Source organism: Hylobates moloch, unplaced genomic scaffold, assembly GCF_009828535.3.
Source record: "Hylobates moloch isolate HMO894 unplaced genomic scaffold, HMol_V3 SCAFFOLD_11, whole genome shotgun sequence".
Taxonomy (NCBI): domain Eukaryota; kingdom Metazoa; phylum Chordata; class Mammalia; order Primates; family Hylobatidae; genus Hylobates; species Hylobates moloch.
Genome location: NW_026652286.1, coordinates 14486027 through 14501411, shown reverse-complemented (window position 1 = coordinate 14501411; position 15385 = coordinate 14486027). Strand labels below are relative to the sequence as shown.

The following is a 15385-nucleotide window of genomic DNA, read 5'->3' as shown; positions in this document are numbered from 1 at the left end:
CAGCTAGTAAATGGTAAGGCCTGAATTTAAATCTAAGTAAAGTTTCAGAGTCTGTACAGTCACCCATCAATCAATGACTCATCAGTCAAAGATCTCACCAAGCTTTCTGCTCCAGCAGAGAACCCTTCCGGAGCGGTTCCTCCTGGATAAGAATAAGGTACAAACTCTATACCATGGCATCGCAGGCTCTCAACATCTGCCCCTAATTTGGCTCCCTTGCCTGGAGGCTGAATCTCCCTAAGTTCTCTCTGTGCTTCTCTCACCAGATACCTTATCCTTCCCTGCAAAATGCTGCAGACTTTCATGCCTTTCTATCATGCCATTGGCTGTGCCTGGCAAACTCCAACTTTAAATGTTTCCTTCTTTTGCCTTTTCTCCTCCAGGCAGAAATAGCCACCCCTTGCTCACATTCCCATGGTGAAGAGTGATCTGCACGTACCTCTATTGCATCCTCAGCACATTGCTCTGAAGTTATTGCTGCATGTGTCTGTCCCCCTCATTAGACGGTCTCCTTCTTCTTCTTCTTCTTCCTCTTCCTCTTCTTCTTCTTCTTCCTCTTCCTCCTCTTCCTCCTCTTCCTCCTCCTCTTCCTCTTCCTCTTCTTCTTCTCCTTTTTTTTGGAGACGGAGTCTCGCTCTGTAGCCCAGGCTGGAGTGCACTGGTGCAAGCTCGGCTCACTGCAACCTCCGCCTTCTGGGTCCCGGTTCAAGCAATTCTCCTGCCTTAGCCTCCTGAGTAGCTGGGACTACAGGCACACGCCACCATGCCCAGCTAATTTTTGTATTTTCAGTAGAGACAGCGTTTCACTATGTTGGTCAGGCTGGTCTTGAACTCCTGACCTCGTGATCCACCCACCAAAGTGTTGGGATTACAGGCGTGAGCCACCGCGCCCAGCTGACTGTAGGCTTCTTGAGGAAAGGGATGGTGTCTGGTCTTGAGGCCAGTCTCATCAGGGAGACGAATTCACTGAAACATCAGTCCAACAACCAATACGTGAAAGTAATTTATAATTTGTGTAAGTCTGGCAAATAATGGAGAAGGGAAAATCCCATTTACAATACAGTGAACTTTCTCGAGATATGCATTTGCTATCTCCCAACCCCATGGCAGTTGCTCCTAAATCAATCTCTCTCAAGTCGCACGGAGAAGCCAGCTGTGTTCAGGTCTTGCCTTTCTTGCTTTGCACACAGCGTCTCTCCTGCTGGATCTTTTATACCTCTTTAGGCAGCAACATTCAGTTGCTTCCCGTGTGAATGCGGCCAGCCTGTCCAGCTTCCTCAGTTCCTGACTCACCATCAACACCACAATCGTCCAGGTGCAGAAAAGGGGTGGGTGGGGGAAGCTGTGGCTACTAAAGGGTTCATGTTTTCCCCCATCACACCCACCTTTGTGTTCTCGGGAGCTCTTAACTCAGAGCCTGGTACAGGATTGGTGCTCCTGAGAGTGACTTATCTTCCCCTCTCCCTCTCCTTCAGATGTGTCCAAGGCCTTTCACAACTTGGCCTCAGCATAAGAGTTCTGGGTCTCAAACAGGCAGCCCCACTGTTCCAAGACCGATCTTCCTGCCTCCTTCCCTGCCTCTGCTCTACCCACTTCTCTCTCCAGGGGCTCCCTTTTCTGCAACACCTAAGCGAGTCTAAACCCTGCCCTTGTTTCAGTTCTTCTTTGCCTGACATCCTCATTCCCCATCGCCTTGTCTGTGGGATCACCACCGGCTGCAGGGCTGTTCGTCTTGTGACGCTGCCTGAACCATGACCATGGGCTGGCTTTCTCACAGTGTCTCCAACTGATTGAGTGAATTGCTTTATCTCTTCAGCTAGACTGCATCTTTCCCTTCCTCCCTCTCTCCCTCTCTGTCTTCCTCTCTCTCTTTCTTTCGAAGGAATCTCACTCTGTTGCCCAGGCTGGAGTGCAGTGGCACGATCTTGGCTCACTGCCACCTCCGCCTCCTGGGTTGAAGCAATTCTCCTGCCTCAGCCTCCCAAGTAGCTGGGATTACAGGCACGCACCACCACACCTGGCTAATTTTTGTATTTTTAGTAGAGACGGGGTTTCACCAAGTTGGCCAGGCTGGTCTCAAACTCATGACCTCAGGTGATTCGCCTGCCTCGGCCTCCCAAAGTGCTGGGATTACAGGCGTGAGCCACCGCGCCAGGCCAGACGGCAAGTTTCTTAACACAAACCAAAACAGCCGAACTAGTTTAATTAAACAACAAAATTAAATCATAACCCCCAACAAGGCATTACTATATTTCAACAAATCTTACACACATTATAAGAACACATCTGACTTCTGAAAAGTTAACATGTTAAAAGTATGTGTCTTAGATGAAATGTGGTGTTATTTCTATCCTGCAGATGCTCAATAACAAGAACCTAACACTTTTCCAGATCCCCTGGCTAAGTTGCTGTGCCCTAACACACCAGGCACGCTCTGCCCCGGGATGTTAGTCTTTTTGGTTCCCTGTATCTGGAATGTTCTTCAGATCTTGGCTCAAACGTCACCTTCTCAGCGAGGCCTTTCTTCACAATGTTTAACATTGCAACACACCCTCCCCACATTTCATTCTTTTACACTGATTTTTCTTTACAGCATTTACCAATCTAATATTCTATTACTTATTTGTTTATTGCAGGTAAACCCCCACTAGAATGTCAGCTCCAGGGGGGCAGGGATTTTGTTTATGGCTATTGTCACTGGCACATAGCTGGCAGTCAATAAGTATTGTTGAGCGAATAGCGTCTGAGCTTTACCGGGTCAAGGATGTGTGTGTTTCCTCGTTGCTTGTATCCCCAGTGCCTAACACAGATGCTGGCAAACAGCGGGTCCGTAATAGATACTCAGTGACTGGGGATGGATGAGGCGCGTATGAGCCAGGTCACTTGCTAAGGCCATCAAGGCTAGCAAGGGCGAAGATCAGGGGACCAACTCAGGTGACGCCTGGGCCTTTTGTCCCTCTGAGCAGGAGCTGCCTGACTCTCCTGTTTGGGGGAAGAGACTTTTTTGGAAAACCTTCCCCGGTCTTCCCAGTGTGCAGTGTAATGCTTTGCACGTAGTGTGGCTGCAACAAATAATTATAATGTGTTTTAATCCAGCGTGTTATTGCAACTAGCCCACAGCCGCTTGAGCTCCTCAGGGGTAAACTGGCATGCAGGTGTCCGTCGGCCCCTAGGAGAAGTAGTGAACAAACAGCACAAAGCGCGCCCGCCCTTCTACAAAGAGCTTTCCTGCCGCTTGGGCACGTTGACCATGACCCTCCTCCCCGGCCAGACGACCTCTCTCCCGCCAACCTTCCCTTCTCTAGATGGGGGACAGGAGGGGAGGGAAGCCCTCCCCTTAAGGACCTCCGCTGCGCGGGAGCCGCCGGGAGCGGTCCCCCTCCTGGGTCCCGAGCCCGGCCGGGCGCGCGGGAGCGGGGAGCGCGCGGTGGCTCCGCGCGGGGCTGCGCGCGCGCGCCGGCCTCGCCTCCTCGCCTCCTCGCCTCCTCGCCCGATCCGGAGGCTACGTGCTTTCTTTGTCAATGAGGCGCCGCTCTGAGCTGCGGTAGCACTCGCGGCCCGGGAGCCCAAGCCGGAGCCGGGGCTGGAACCCGAAGCCCAGCGAGGAACGAGGAGCGAGGAACGAGGAGCGAGGAGCGAGGAGCCAGGACAGCGGGGCGCCGAGGCTGCAGCGGCGGCAGGAGGGAGGGACCCGAGCGCGCCCCGCGGCCGCCACCCCCGTTCCCGGCAGCCTCGCCCCCTCGTTCTGCAGGAGCCGGACCGGGGGAGGGGGCCCCGGGCGGCGCCCGTCCCATCCTCGCCGCCCCAATCGCGCCGGCGTGCGGCGACAGGCACCGTGGGAACCCCGGCCCGCGCCCGCCGCGGCTCCATGCGGGCCCGGCCCCTGCGCGGGTGAAGCCGCGGCTCCCTGGAGCCCGCCCCGGGAGCGGCAGGACGAGCGAGCCAGTCGCGCCTCTCGGCGCCCCCTCCCTCCGGCGCCCGGGCCGTGGCCGGCGATGCCCGGTGAGGACCGGGGCGCCGAGGGCTGGGCTCCCCGGCGCGGTGCAGAGCGAGGCAGCGGCCTGGATGTGTGAAGCGTCCCCATGGCTCCGCAGGAGGCCAAGCCTCAGGGCTCAAGGGAAGCTGGGCCCGCGACGCGGGGGCGCGTGGGCCGGCCCGTGGCGCGTGGGCTTGGTCGGGCCGGCTGGGGAGCCGCGCGCTGCACGGGCGTGAGGGGTCCCCGGGCGGGCGCGTCCCACGATGCGCCCCCGCGGCCACCGACGCTGCTGCTGGGACTCCTGCTGCTGGCGGCCCTCCTGGAGCACGGCCAGGCCGACCCGGGTAAGCGCTCGGCGGCGGGGCGTCCGCGGAGGTTTCTGGAGGAGCGGGGCGGCGGGTCGGGACCCACACCTGCCCAGGTGGCGGTGGAGAGGTATTGGCAGCACCGGCTCTGGGATTCTCTCCGCCCTTTGCGGCTGCAACAGCCGGCGAACTGTCAGAAATCCGTCTTTCGGGAAGGCACTTCGGGCGGGGAAGAAAAAAAAACAGGTGCAATCGCCTCTTCTTTTTGGACAAGTTGTAGAACCTTCCTAGTGGTCCCGCAGGCACGCTTTATTTAGAGAAAGATGTGTGTTTAGGACACCTTAAACGGGAAATGTATCATTAGAACACGTTTCAGGGTGGCGAAGTCCCTGGTATTTTGGGCTCTCTGTTGAGTGTCCACTTTGTCTTAACTGCATGAAATGGCTAGAGAGTTTTAGGCAATCCGCGTGTCGGCTTCCCAAATATCAACACAGTTTCTCCTGTGTTGATAGCGGAACCCTTTTCTTTTGGGAAGGTCTCTCCAATAATTGCTTGCACCTTGCAAAGGGATGCAGGCGCTCATTAAGTATATAATCCACTGTTTGCAGGTTAGTTAAAAATAGTCATGCTTGGCTTGTAGACTTCCAGCAATCCCCAGGAAATAGATTTCTGTAATTCCTTGGACAATTTTGAGAAATCTGTTGTAAGTATTCTAGGTGGAGGTGGATTATTCTGCTAAGTGTGCTTCAAAACTTAAGCTGTGCGGTAAGCAGTTGTCCTGGAAATAAGAATGATTACTGCCGGCACTTGGAAAGGGCAGGCTTTTGTGTTTCTGATGAAATTCTGAGCTCTTGATACACTGCCTTATCAAGGAATATAGTTCTCACTTCAGATAATGTGTTCCTGTAGTTTTGCATTTTTTAGCAAGGACTAATGACCTCTTCTTTCTCAGAGTACCCCCTCCCCCAAATTAGATTAAAATTCCTAATTGTAAGGGGCTGACATTGTTTTAGATAAGAGAGTTTTAGGTTAACAATATTTCTCGTCTTCAGCAGCTTAATTCAGAGCCCATTTTTCTTCGATTCACTTAAAGAGTCACTGACAGGTGGTGCTTGTGCTTGCAAGTTACTGTCAAAGAATTTTCTATTGTGATTATAGTGGTTTCAAAGTTCAGGAATCTTTGGATGTGTGCCTCAGACTTGAGAAAAACCTCTGGCGAATTTTAGCCCCCGATCTTTATGCCTGTAGCAGTTTTTAGTGATGTGTATTTGGCATAATTGTTAAAAGGTAAGGCCTGAGAAAGACCCACGTAAATACCTTGGTATTCATTGGCTCAGAAACATACATCCTGTTTTTGATTAAAGGATATCAAGTCCTTGGTCGTTTTTGTGAACTGCTTATGAGATATTTGCTTCGGGATGATGTTCATTTGTTCAGCCGTCTGTAATATGTGAAACTGGCTTTCATGTGTTGTTCCCGTTCAGCCTGATGTTGGGTGATTTCCTCGGATCAGTTTTGAATTTCTGATTTCCCTTCTGACCTTTGTACCTTGAGACTTCTGAACCTCCCTGACTTTCCTTGGCTCTTCTTTCAGACAGCCAGAGCCTGACTTAGGGGACTTCTGATCCACATTGTTTGGGTTTAGCCCTGGTTTCCTCTTTCTTTTTCCTTTCAGTATGGTGGTCATGGGGATATGGGGCTGGGAAAGATGCTTTGATTACAATGATGGTAAAAATCATTAAAAGTTGATGTTCCTCCCCAAAGTCCTCTCCGTCTTTCTCCATCTCATCCGAGCAACTCGTTGCTTCCTCTATGCTTTTTGGATGCCCTTTCTGCTGTCCCCCTTTATGACCAGCTTCCTGTGGTCCAGCCTACCTGTGGATCCACAGTCCACCTCTGGGCTCCATGGTTTTCTGTGGGTTTGCCACGGATTCAATTCCATGACTCAATGGAAGGGTTAAGCACTGGGTTCCCTGTGTGTAACTCTTACCTCCTACCTGCTCTCATTTGTTCTCTGATTTCCACTGGAGGCAGTTTCACCCCAGGGTAGGTGAGTCCTGGGCCTAATGCAGGGCATCCTAAGGGGTTTGTGGGAAGAAGTGGTGTCAGGAGGGAGGCGGGAGAATGAATGACAATTTCTGGGGCCTTTGACTTTCTGCAAACAACCTAGTTTGGAACTTTTTCTGAGGAGTCGCTGCGCTTTGGTGCTGCCACTCACTGTAGAATGCGTCCAACCCTGAGCTGTCTGAGATCTTACTCAAAGTGCTGGCTTGCTACAGTCCCATCATTTACATGGCTGCCCTCCCTTGTTGTTTAAGGAAGGCTAAGCCAGACATTTGGCTTGGTCGAAAAATGGGCAAGCATAGACTTGTTTCTGGAAAATTCTGTAGCAATTGTTCAGCACCTTCCTGTCCTGGAGACTCTGCAGTGCGTTCCCAGTCTACTTCCACCCACCCCACCCCAACCTCTTTTGCTTGAATATTCTAAAGGAATCAGAGTTCCTTCTCTTTTCCGCATAAAGAAAAGGCTGTTGTCATCTTCATTGCCCTCCATTAGACTCCTAACTTCCATCTCCGTCTTCCGTCTTGCTCCCAGTCAGTAAGTTCTGTTTTGGATGCGGGAGGTTGGTGTGGGAAAGAAGTTTCTTTGTAGTTCTGAGTACTGACACCCTCTATTCTCTTTGGCCATCCAGGCTCCGGGCAAAATGGTAGAGCTCAAATTTGACTTCACTGTCTTTTTAACTACTGAGCTTCCATTCAGTTCATGTCAGTAAACACTTACTGTGTGCCTGTTATGTACAGGGATCGTGCTCATCTGTTCATGTGTAGCTACTCAGTGTTACTGTCTGGGTCTCAGTTCTCTCATCTGGAAAATGGGGACAATAATAGTTCCAATCTCATTGAGTTCTTGTGAGGATTACATGAGTTAATGCATCTAAAGTGGTTAAAACAGTGCTTCGTATACAGTAAGCACTCAATGAATGCCACCTGCTCTTTTAAAATGGCAGAAACGGATGGAATGTTTACTCTGTCTAGGTGCTGTGCAGGGGCGGGGGGTACAGAGGTGAATAAGGATGAGACAGTTTGTAGAAGCTCCTCAAGAAGAGGGCGATCAGTCCTTTGCCCTCTGTACTGTGTGATCAGAGCTAATGAGGGAATCGTTAATTCTGGGGGCACGGGGGTCTTGAAGGATGAGTTGGGGTTGGCAGTGTTGATGGTGGCATTTCTGGCAGAGGAAAAGTAAACGGTTCTTTGTGGTCAGAGCACAGGGCGCTGTAGGGAGGAGTCCTCAGTACCCTCTCTGCATGCTGGGGCTTCCCCAGGCCCTCTTCTGCCGGCTGAAGGGCTCTGAACATCTGTGTGCTTCTCCCTCCAACTTGTTAGTTCCTGATTTGCCTTCATTTGCCTATTGCCTGTTACAATACCCAGCACAGAATAGGAATTTCTTAAATTTTCAGTCTCTACATTCCTGTTCCCCCTGTTTGGCTGTTTCTGTTAGATTTTAGAATACTGTCTCATTTAAATAATTCACAGTAAGTTTTGAAGGACTGCTTTATTAAAGGAATATATTTGCATGTTGGTAGAAGGTTTTGCTGATACCAAAGAATTTCTTCTGATTACATGATCAATTTTAGCATCAGTGATGTATGGTGATAAGAATGTATATTCTGTTGTTTGGGGTGGAGAGTTCTGTGGAGAGCTATCAGGTCCGCTTGATCCAGAGCTGAGTTCAGGTCCTGAATACTTCTGTTAATTTTCTGTCTTGATGATCTGTCTAATATCGTCAGTGGGGTGTTAAAGTCTCCCACTATTATTGTGTGTGAGTCTAAGTCTCTTTGCAGGTCTCATAACTTTGTAGGTCTCTAAGAATTTTATGAATCTGGGTACCCCTGCATTGGGCGCATATGTATTTAGAATACTTAGCTCTTCTTGATGAATCGATACCAAAGAATTTCTAATTTATAACAGTGTGCGGGGAGAGTTTTGACCTGGGACGTCCTCCTTGCCGCTCCCCAACCTCCTTGTACACATCATCAACTTGCAGTCGAGTCTAGAATAGGCTCAAGTTCATTTGTTCATTCATTCATTCATTCCTTTATATGTTTTGAATGCCTCAATATTCTGAGGTAATAGTAATGAACAAAACCAAGGCCTGTTCTCACAGGGGTTAGAGAGAATGGGGCTTGTTTTTGTTCGTTGCCGTTACCTCGGAATATTGAGCCCAGTGCCGTCCAAACTTGACTGTGCTTCCCAGTCACGTGAAGATCTTGTTGAAATGTGGATTCTGATTCAGTAGGTCTGAAATAAGGCTTGAGAGTCTGCATTGTTAAAAAGCACTTGAGTAATGCTGACGATGCAAGTTTGTGGACCCCATTTTGAGAAATAAGTGGCAATAAGCAAATACCTGTAGGTTGGGTGATGGTAAGCTCTGTGGAGCAAAATAAATCAGGGTAGGGGATACTGCCTTCACACATGAACTTGTCTAGATGGAGTGGTGAGAGGAGGCCTTTCTGAGGAGATGGCCTTGAGTAGACCTAACAGTGGAAATCTGGGGGAATAATATTCCAGGCTGTGAGAAAAGCAAGTGCAAAGGCCTTGAGCAGAGATTGTGCTTGCGTTGTTTGAGGAAGAGCAGGAATGCCAGTGTAGAATTGAACGAGCAAAGGGAGAGTAGTGAGAAACGATGTTGAAGAGAGAGATGGGGCTGGATCCTATAGGACTTATTGGCTGTGGTGATGACTGGGTACTTTAGTTGGAATGAGATGGTCAGCCACTGGAGCATCCAAACAAGAGGTGACATAATCTGACTTCAGTTTTAAAAGAATCACCCTGGTTGTTGTGGAGAGAAAAGTCTGTAAGGTCAAGTATGGGAGCCAGGAGATCAGGAAGGAAGCTGTTGTTGAAATCAATCTGCAGATAAAGATGGCTTAGAGAAGGAAGCTGTTGTTGAAATCAATCTGCAGATAAAGATGGCTTAGAGAGGGTGGTAGCAGGAGAAGTGGTTAGATTTTGGATGTCTCTTGAAGATAGAGTTAGTAGAATTATCTGGTGGATTAAAAGGGTAGGAGAGAAAGAAAGGAATTGATATGGCTCCAAGGTCTTTGGCTCAAGCAACTGGGAAGATGAAGTTGCCGTTAACTGAGACAGCAGTTCAGGTTTGGGGTAAGAAAATAAGAGTTCATTTGGGGGTATGTAAAGCTTGAAATGTTTATTCAAGTGGAGATGTCAGGTTGCCAGTTGAACAAAGTAGTCTGGAATTCTAGGGCGATAACAGGTCCTAAGGCATAAATTTGGGAGCCATCAGCATGGGAGTCAATAAGAAACCTGGAAAGTGAGTATGGAGAAGAGAGAGGGAGATCTGAGCAATGAACCTGGGATTACCACAGTATTCAGGGGTTCAGGGTGAAGGGGACCAGCAAGCGATAGAGAAAAAAAACAATAAGGCAGTAGGAAGAGAAGAAAGTGTATATGGTGTCCTGGGTGCTAAGAGAAGAAAGCAATCAAGGAGGAGGGTGTGATTGGCTTGGACAGATGCTGCTGAGAGTGGAGTTAGATAGGCACTAGCAATGCACGTTGAGTTTGGTGGTGTGAAGGTGGTTAGTGGCTCTAAGAGTGATGGGGATAAAACTCTAACTGCAGATGGTTCAAGAGAGAAAGGAAAAAGAGGCATTGGAGGCAACACATAAGACAATTCTTCTGAAGTCTTTTCTCTAGAGAAAAGCAGAGTCATGGGGGAGGTGGGCCAAGGGAGGGTTAAGATGAGGTCTAATTATATGTGTTCACACTTTCTCATTTTTAAACATGAAAGACATATGACCGGAGTGTTTGATTTGGTGTTTTTCCCCCAAATGTAGATGGCTTAATAAAATATATTTTGACTTTTTACTCTCAGTATGATTAGTACTTCAAAGATTCTTACAAGATGTCCCAAATCTTGCCCCCATCTCATCCTTCCCATCCCCACAAAGTAAAGAAAATGATCTTGGGGCCAGACAGGGTGCTGTAGGGAGGAGTCCCTTGCACCCTCTCCCTGCCCTGGGACTTCCCCTGGCCCTCCTTGGGGGGCTGAAGGGCTCTGAGGGGCTGGGATACTGCTGTATTTGGGGGTTCAGGGAGAAGGGGGACAAGCAAGAGACAAAGAAAATAAAATAACAAGGAGGTAGAAAAAGAAGAAAGTGTATTAAATATTAAAAGTACAGTGTTACTTGCACTTGGAAAAGTACAGTGTTACTGTACTTTTAATACTGGCATAAAACAGAAGTTAGATATCCCCTTGCTGACCCACATCCTTCCCTCAAACTGACCACCACCAGGGAAACTTCAGGATCCTGAAATTCTGATGACGACCAAAGAATCTCTCAGAAGCTTACTTAGCTCAAGTCTCAAATTACTGGAATATGATCTGAGAATATTCAAAGTGAATGTGCACACTTCCCTTTTCATTTTCATTAACCTTCAAGCACGTATTGTGGTTTTCTTTCTTTCTTTTTTTTTTTTTTTAAAGACAAACAAAAACTCCACTCTTCCCTAGACAAAAATGAATAGTTGGAATGACCTTAAAACATTGTCGTTGCTTGACAACATATTAGAGAGGATTTCTAAACACACAGAGGGACACATTATTCTGGGTCACGGGATGGCTGCCATGGATGGTGACTCTCTTTGGGGACTTCAGGACCAAAGGAGCAGTTAGCAATCTGGCTGTTGTAAATGTCAGTTTTAGGAGCTGGTGGGAAGGTGGCAACTGAGTCTTATTAATTCAGCAGTGTTTATCAAGCACCCAGCATGTGCCAGGCCCTCCACTAGATGCTGGGGGTGTAGTGAGAACAGGCCAGGCCTGGACCCTGCCCTCAGGCAGCCCGTAGTCCAGGACAAGAAACTCTCACTCGGGCAGGTGCAGTGGCAGGTGGGTAAAGTACTTCCATGAATTGGGTCAGGTTGGGGGATGTGGCAGGACAGCAAGTGCCTGCGTTGCTCAAGGAGGCAGCCACTGCTTAGTGGCAGCCTGCATGGGACTGAGGCTCAGGGTGCCATAGTTCTGACTTCTCAACAAAAGGCAGATCTTTATTTAGAATCTTTTTGTTTTCAAATATCACCAATTAGTTCAGATTTCTAAAATGTCATGCAGTACAAAGAGAACACACTCATCAGCCACCAGCTTTTTCTTCTTTTTTTAAAGTCAAGTTTATTAAGGTGTAATTTACATACAGTGAAATTCATCCTTTGGAGGTGTACTGCATGATGAGTTTTGACAAAAGTGTGCAATCATGCGTCCACCACCACAATCCAGATATAGAACATTTCTGTCACCCCAAAAAGTTCCCTCTTGCCCCTTGCAGTTAATCCACTCCCCCAACACACCCAGTCCCTGGAAACCACCCATGTATTTTCCCTCCCTGTAGTTTTGCCTTTCCCAGAAGGTCGTAGAAATGGAATTGTACCTTGCATTTGGCTTCTTTCACTTAGCATAATGCTCTTGAAAATCATCCGTGTCATTGCATCGATCACTAATTCTGTTCTTTTTATTGCCGAATAGTATTCCATTGCACCACAGTTTGCTTATTCATTCAGCAGTTGATGGACATTTGGGTTGTTTCCAGTTTATGACATGGAAGTCTTTCTGTGGGCAGTTTTCATTCCTTTTGGGTAAATGCCTAGGGGTGGGATTGCTTGGTCATGTGTTAGGGACGTGTTTCGCCTTATAAGAAACTGCCAAACTGTTTTTCAAAGTAGCTGTATAGTTTTGCATTCTCATTAGCAATGTATGAGAGTTCTACTTGTTCCTGTGTATCCTCACTGGTATTTGGTATTGTCAGCTTTTTTTTTCCTTTTAATTTAGGTGTCAGCCATTCTAATAGTTGTTTCGTGGTATCTCATTCCAGTTTTAGTTTACATTTCTCTAATTACTAATAATTTTATTGTTGCATATCTTTTCATGTTCTTACTTGCCATCTATTATCTCTACTTTGAAGTGTCTGTTAAGTTATTTTGCCCATTTAAAAATTGGATTGTTTTCTTTTTACTGAGTTTTGAGCTTTCTTTATATAGTCTGGATACAAGTCTTTTATCAGATAGGTGTTTTGCAAATGTGTTCTCCTGGTCTGTGGCTTGTCTTTTCATTTTATTAACAGTGTTTTTTTTTTTTTTTTTTTTTTTTAAAGGAGAGAAGTTTTAAATTTAGATTAACTCTATCAACTTTTCAATTTAAGATTTCTGCTTTTTGTGTCCTAGCATAGAAATTGCCTAACGTGTGCCAAGGTCACAAATATCTATGATTTCTTCTAGAAGTTTTGTATTTTTATTTTTACTTTTAGGTCTGTGATCCATTTCATGTTAATATTTGTGTATGGTGCAAAGTAAGAATCAAGGTTAATTTTTTTATATGGATATTTAATTATTCTAGCACCACTTGTTGAAAAGACTATCCTTGGTCCATTGACTTATCTTGGCACCATATATGTCTGGGTTTATTTCTAGATTCTAGTCTGTTCTATTGTACTTCTCTCCATATGCCAGTACAACATTGTCTTGATTTCTCTAGTTCAGAGTTTCTTAATGGCAGCACTATTAACATTTTGGGTTCAATGGTTCTTTGTTGTGGATGCCTGTCCTGCACATTAGAAGTTTAGCAATATTTCTGACTGCCTGGTAGATGTCAGTAACTCCCCTCATTCTTAGTTGTGACAACCAAAAATGTTTCCAGACATTGCTAAATGTCCCCCTAGGGAGTAAAATTGACCTTGATTGAGTTTCACTGCTTTAGTTCTGTAGTAAGTCTTGAAATCAGATAGTGTGAGTATTCTTTATTCTTTTAAAAAATCTTTTTGGCTATCTAGGTCTTATGCTTTGTATACAGATTTTAGTATCTTCTTGTCAATTTCTATTTAAAAAGCCTCCTGGATTTTTGGTTGGAATTTCTTCGAAACTAGACCAATTAGAGATCACTATCTTAACAGTGGTTTTTTTTTTTTTTTTTTTTTTAATCCATGAACATATCTCTCTCCATTTACTTAGGTATTCTTTCTTTTCTCTCATCAATGTTTTATAGTTTTCAACATACAAATTTGTACATACATTTTTCATGTTTTTCAGTGCTTTGACAAACAGTAATATAAAAATTTCTTTGTTAGTGTATAGAAATATAATTTTAAAAACCTTATATCATATGACCCTCCTAAACTCATTTTAGTTCTAGTAGCTTTTTATAGACTCTTTGAGATTTTTCTAAATAGGAAATTATGTTATCTGTGAATAAAGACACTTCTCATTCTTTCAAATCTGTAAGTCTTTTATTTGTTTTTCTTGCCTTATTGCACTGGCTAGAACTTCTAGTACTTTGCTGAATAGAAATAAGGAGAGTGGACATCCTTGCCTTGATCCTGGCACTGGAGGAAAATATCAGTCTTTCTCTAAAGTATGATGTTGGGTATAGTTTTAATTTTGTTTCAGAGAGGCCCTTTATCAGGCTGAGGAAATTCCCTTCTCTAGCAAATTTGCTGTGAATTTTTATCATGACTGGTTATCAAATTTTGGCAAATGCTTTCTCTTCATCTACTGAGATGATCACAGGCCAGAAATTCCTGGCCAGATGCGGTGGCTCATGCCTGTAATCCCAGCACTTTGGGAGGCCAAGGCAGGAGGATCACCTAATGTCAGAAGTTTGAGACCACCCTGGCCAACATGGTGAAACCCTGTCTCTACTAAAAACACAAAAAAATTAGCTGGGTATGGTGGTGGGTGCCTGTAATCCCAGCCACTCAGGAGGCTGAGGCAGGAGAATTGCTTGAACCTGGGAGGCAGAGGTTGCAGTGAGCTGAGATCATGCCACTGCGCTCTAGCCTGGGTGACGAGTGAGACTCCATTGCAAAATAGAAAAAAAAAAAAAAAAAAAGAAGAAATTCCTAACAACGGCAAGGCCATTGTTAGGAATTTTTAGTTTCATGTTCATGAGGGGTATTGGTCTGTAGTTTTGTTTTGCTAAAAGGTATTGTCTGGTTTTGTTATAAGAGTAGTGCTGGTCTATAAAATAATAGGGGCCAGATGCGGTGGCTCACTCCTGTAATCCCAACACTTTGGGATCCCAAGGATTGTGGATCACTTGAGGTCAGGAGTTCGAGACCAGCCTGGTCAACATGATGAAACCCCGTCTCTACTAAAAATACAAAAATTAGCCAGGTATGGTGGTGCACACCTATAGTCCCAGCTACTTGGGAGGCCGAAGCACGAGAATTGTTTGAACCCAGGAAGTGGAGGTTGCAGTGAGTCGGGATTGTGCCACTGCATTCCAGCGTGGGTGACATAGCAAGACTCTGTGTCAAAAATAAAAGATAAATAAACTAAAATAAAATAATAGGGAAGTCTTCCCACTTCTGCTTTATGGACGTGTTTGTGCAGAACGATTTCTCTTTTAAGGCCCGTGAGCTTACAGATGATATTGAAGATCCCTCAAGGATTTCTTTAGTAAAATAAAAAGTATCAGGTACCTCTAGTTCATTTTCTCATTCTCTATTTTATTTTTTTGAGATGGAGTCTCATTCTGTTGTCCAGGCTGGAGTGCAGTGGCACAATCTCGGCTCACTGCAATCTCCACCTCCCAGGTTAAAGCGATTCTCCTGCCTCAGCCTCCAAGTAGCTAGGACTACAGGCATGCACCACTGCACCCGGCTAATTTTTGTATTTTTAGTAGACATGGGGTTTCACCATGTTGGCCAGGCTGGTCTCGAACTCCTAACCTCAAGTAATCTGCCAGTCTCGGCCTCCCAAAGTGCTGGGATTATAGGCATGAACTACCATTCCTGGCCCATTTTCTCATTCTCAGAGCTACCAGCAGATACAACTTTGGTTTAAGGTCTAGGGAAAACAGCCTGGGTGAGGGAAAATTGCATTGGTTGCATTCAGGAGACTGAGGTCACCCCTGGCTGTTACTTACCAAATCATTTCACTTTTCAGGGCTTTCGTTTTCTCATCTATGGATAACAGCCTCAAGATCTTCCCTTCTTCTCCCATCCCCCGTCTGTGTCTTTACAAGCCATAAGCAGATGTTTTGGTGGAGTTCTACCATCTGCATTTCCTGCTTCTTCCTACATTAGCAGCCAAGCCCAGCC

At 46.3% G+C, this 15385-nt stretch overlaps 1 protein-coding gene across 5 annotated transcripts in view; it reads left to right on the top strand.

Moving 5' to 3' along the window:
• Nucleotides 1-3516: 3516 nt before the first annotated feature.
• The window catches only part of KIAA1549L (KIAA1549 like), a 307083-nt gene continuing 295214 nt past the window's right edge, over nucleotides 3517-15385 (top strand). For 2 of the 5 annotated variants that reach the window (XM_058446946.1, XM_032166307.2), the window contains exon 1: nucleotides 3517-4320. In XM_058446946.1, the coding sequence (XP_058302929.1) occupies nucleotides 4083-4320 (238 nt within the window). In that variant the 5' untranslated portion in view covers nucleotides 3517-4082. The remainder of the gene's footprint in view (nucleotides 4321-15385) is intronic. The other 3 variants (XM_032166306.2, XM_032166305.2, XM_032166308.2) reach the window with 2 other exon arrangements.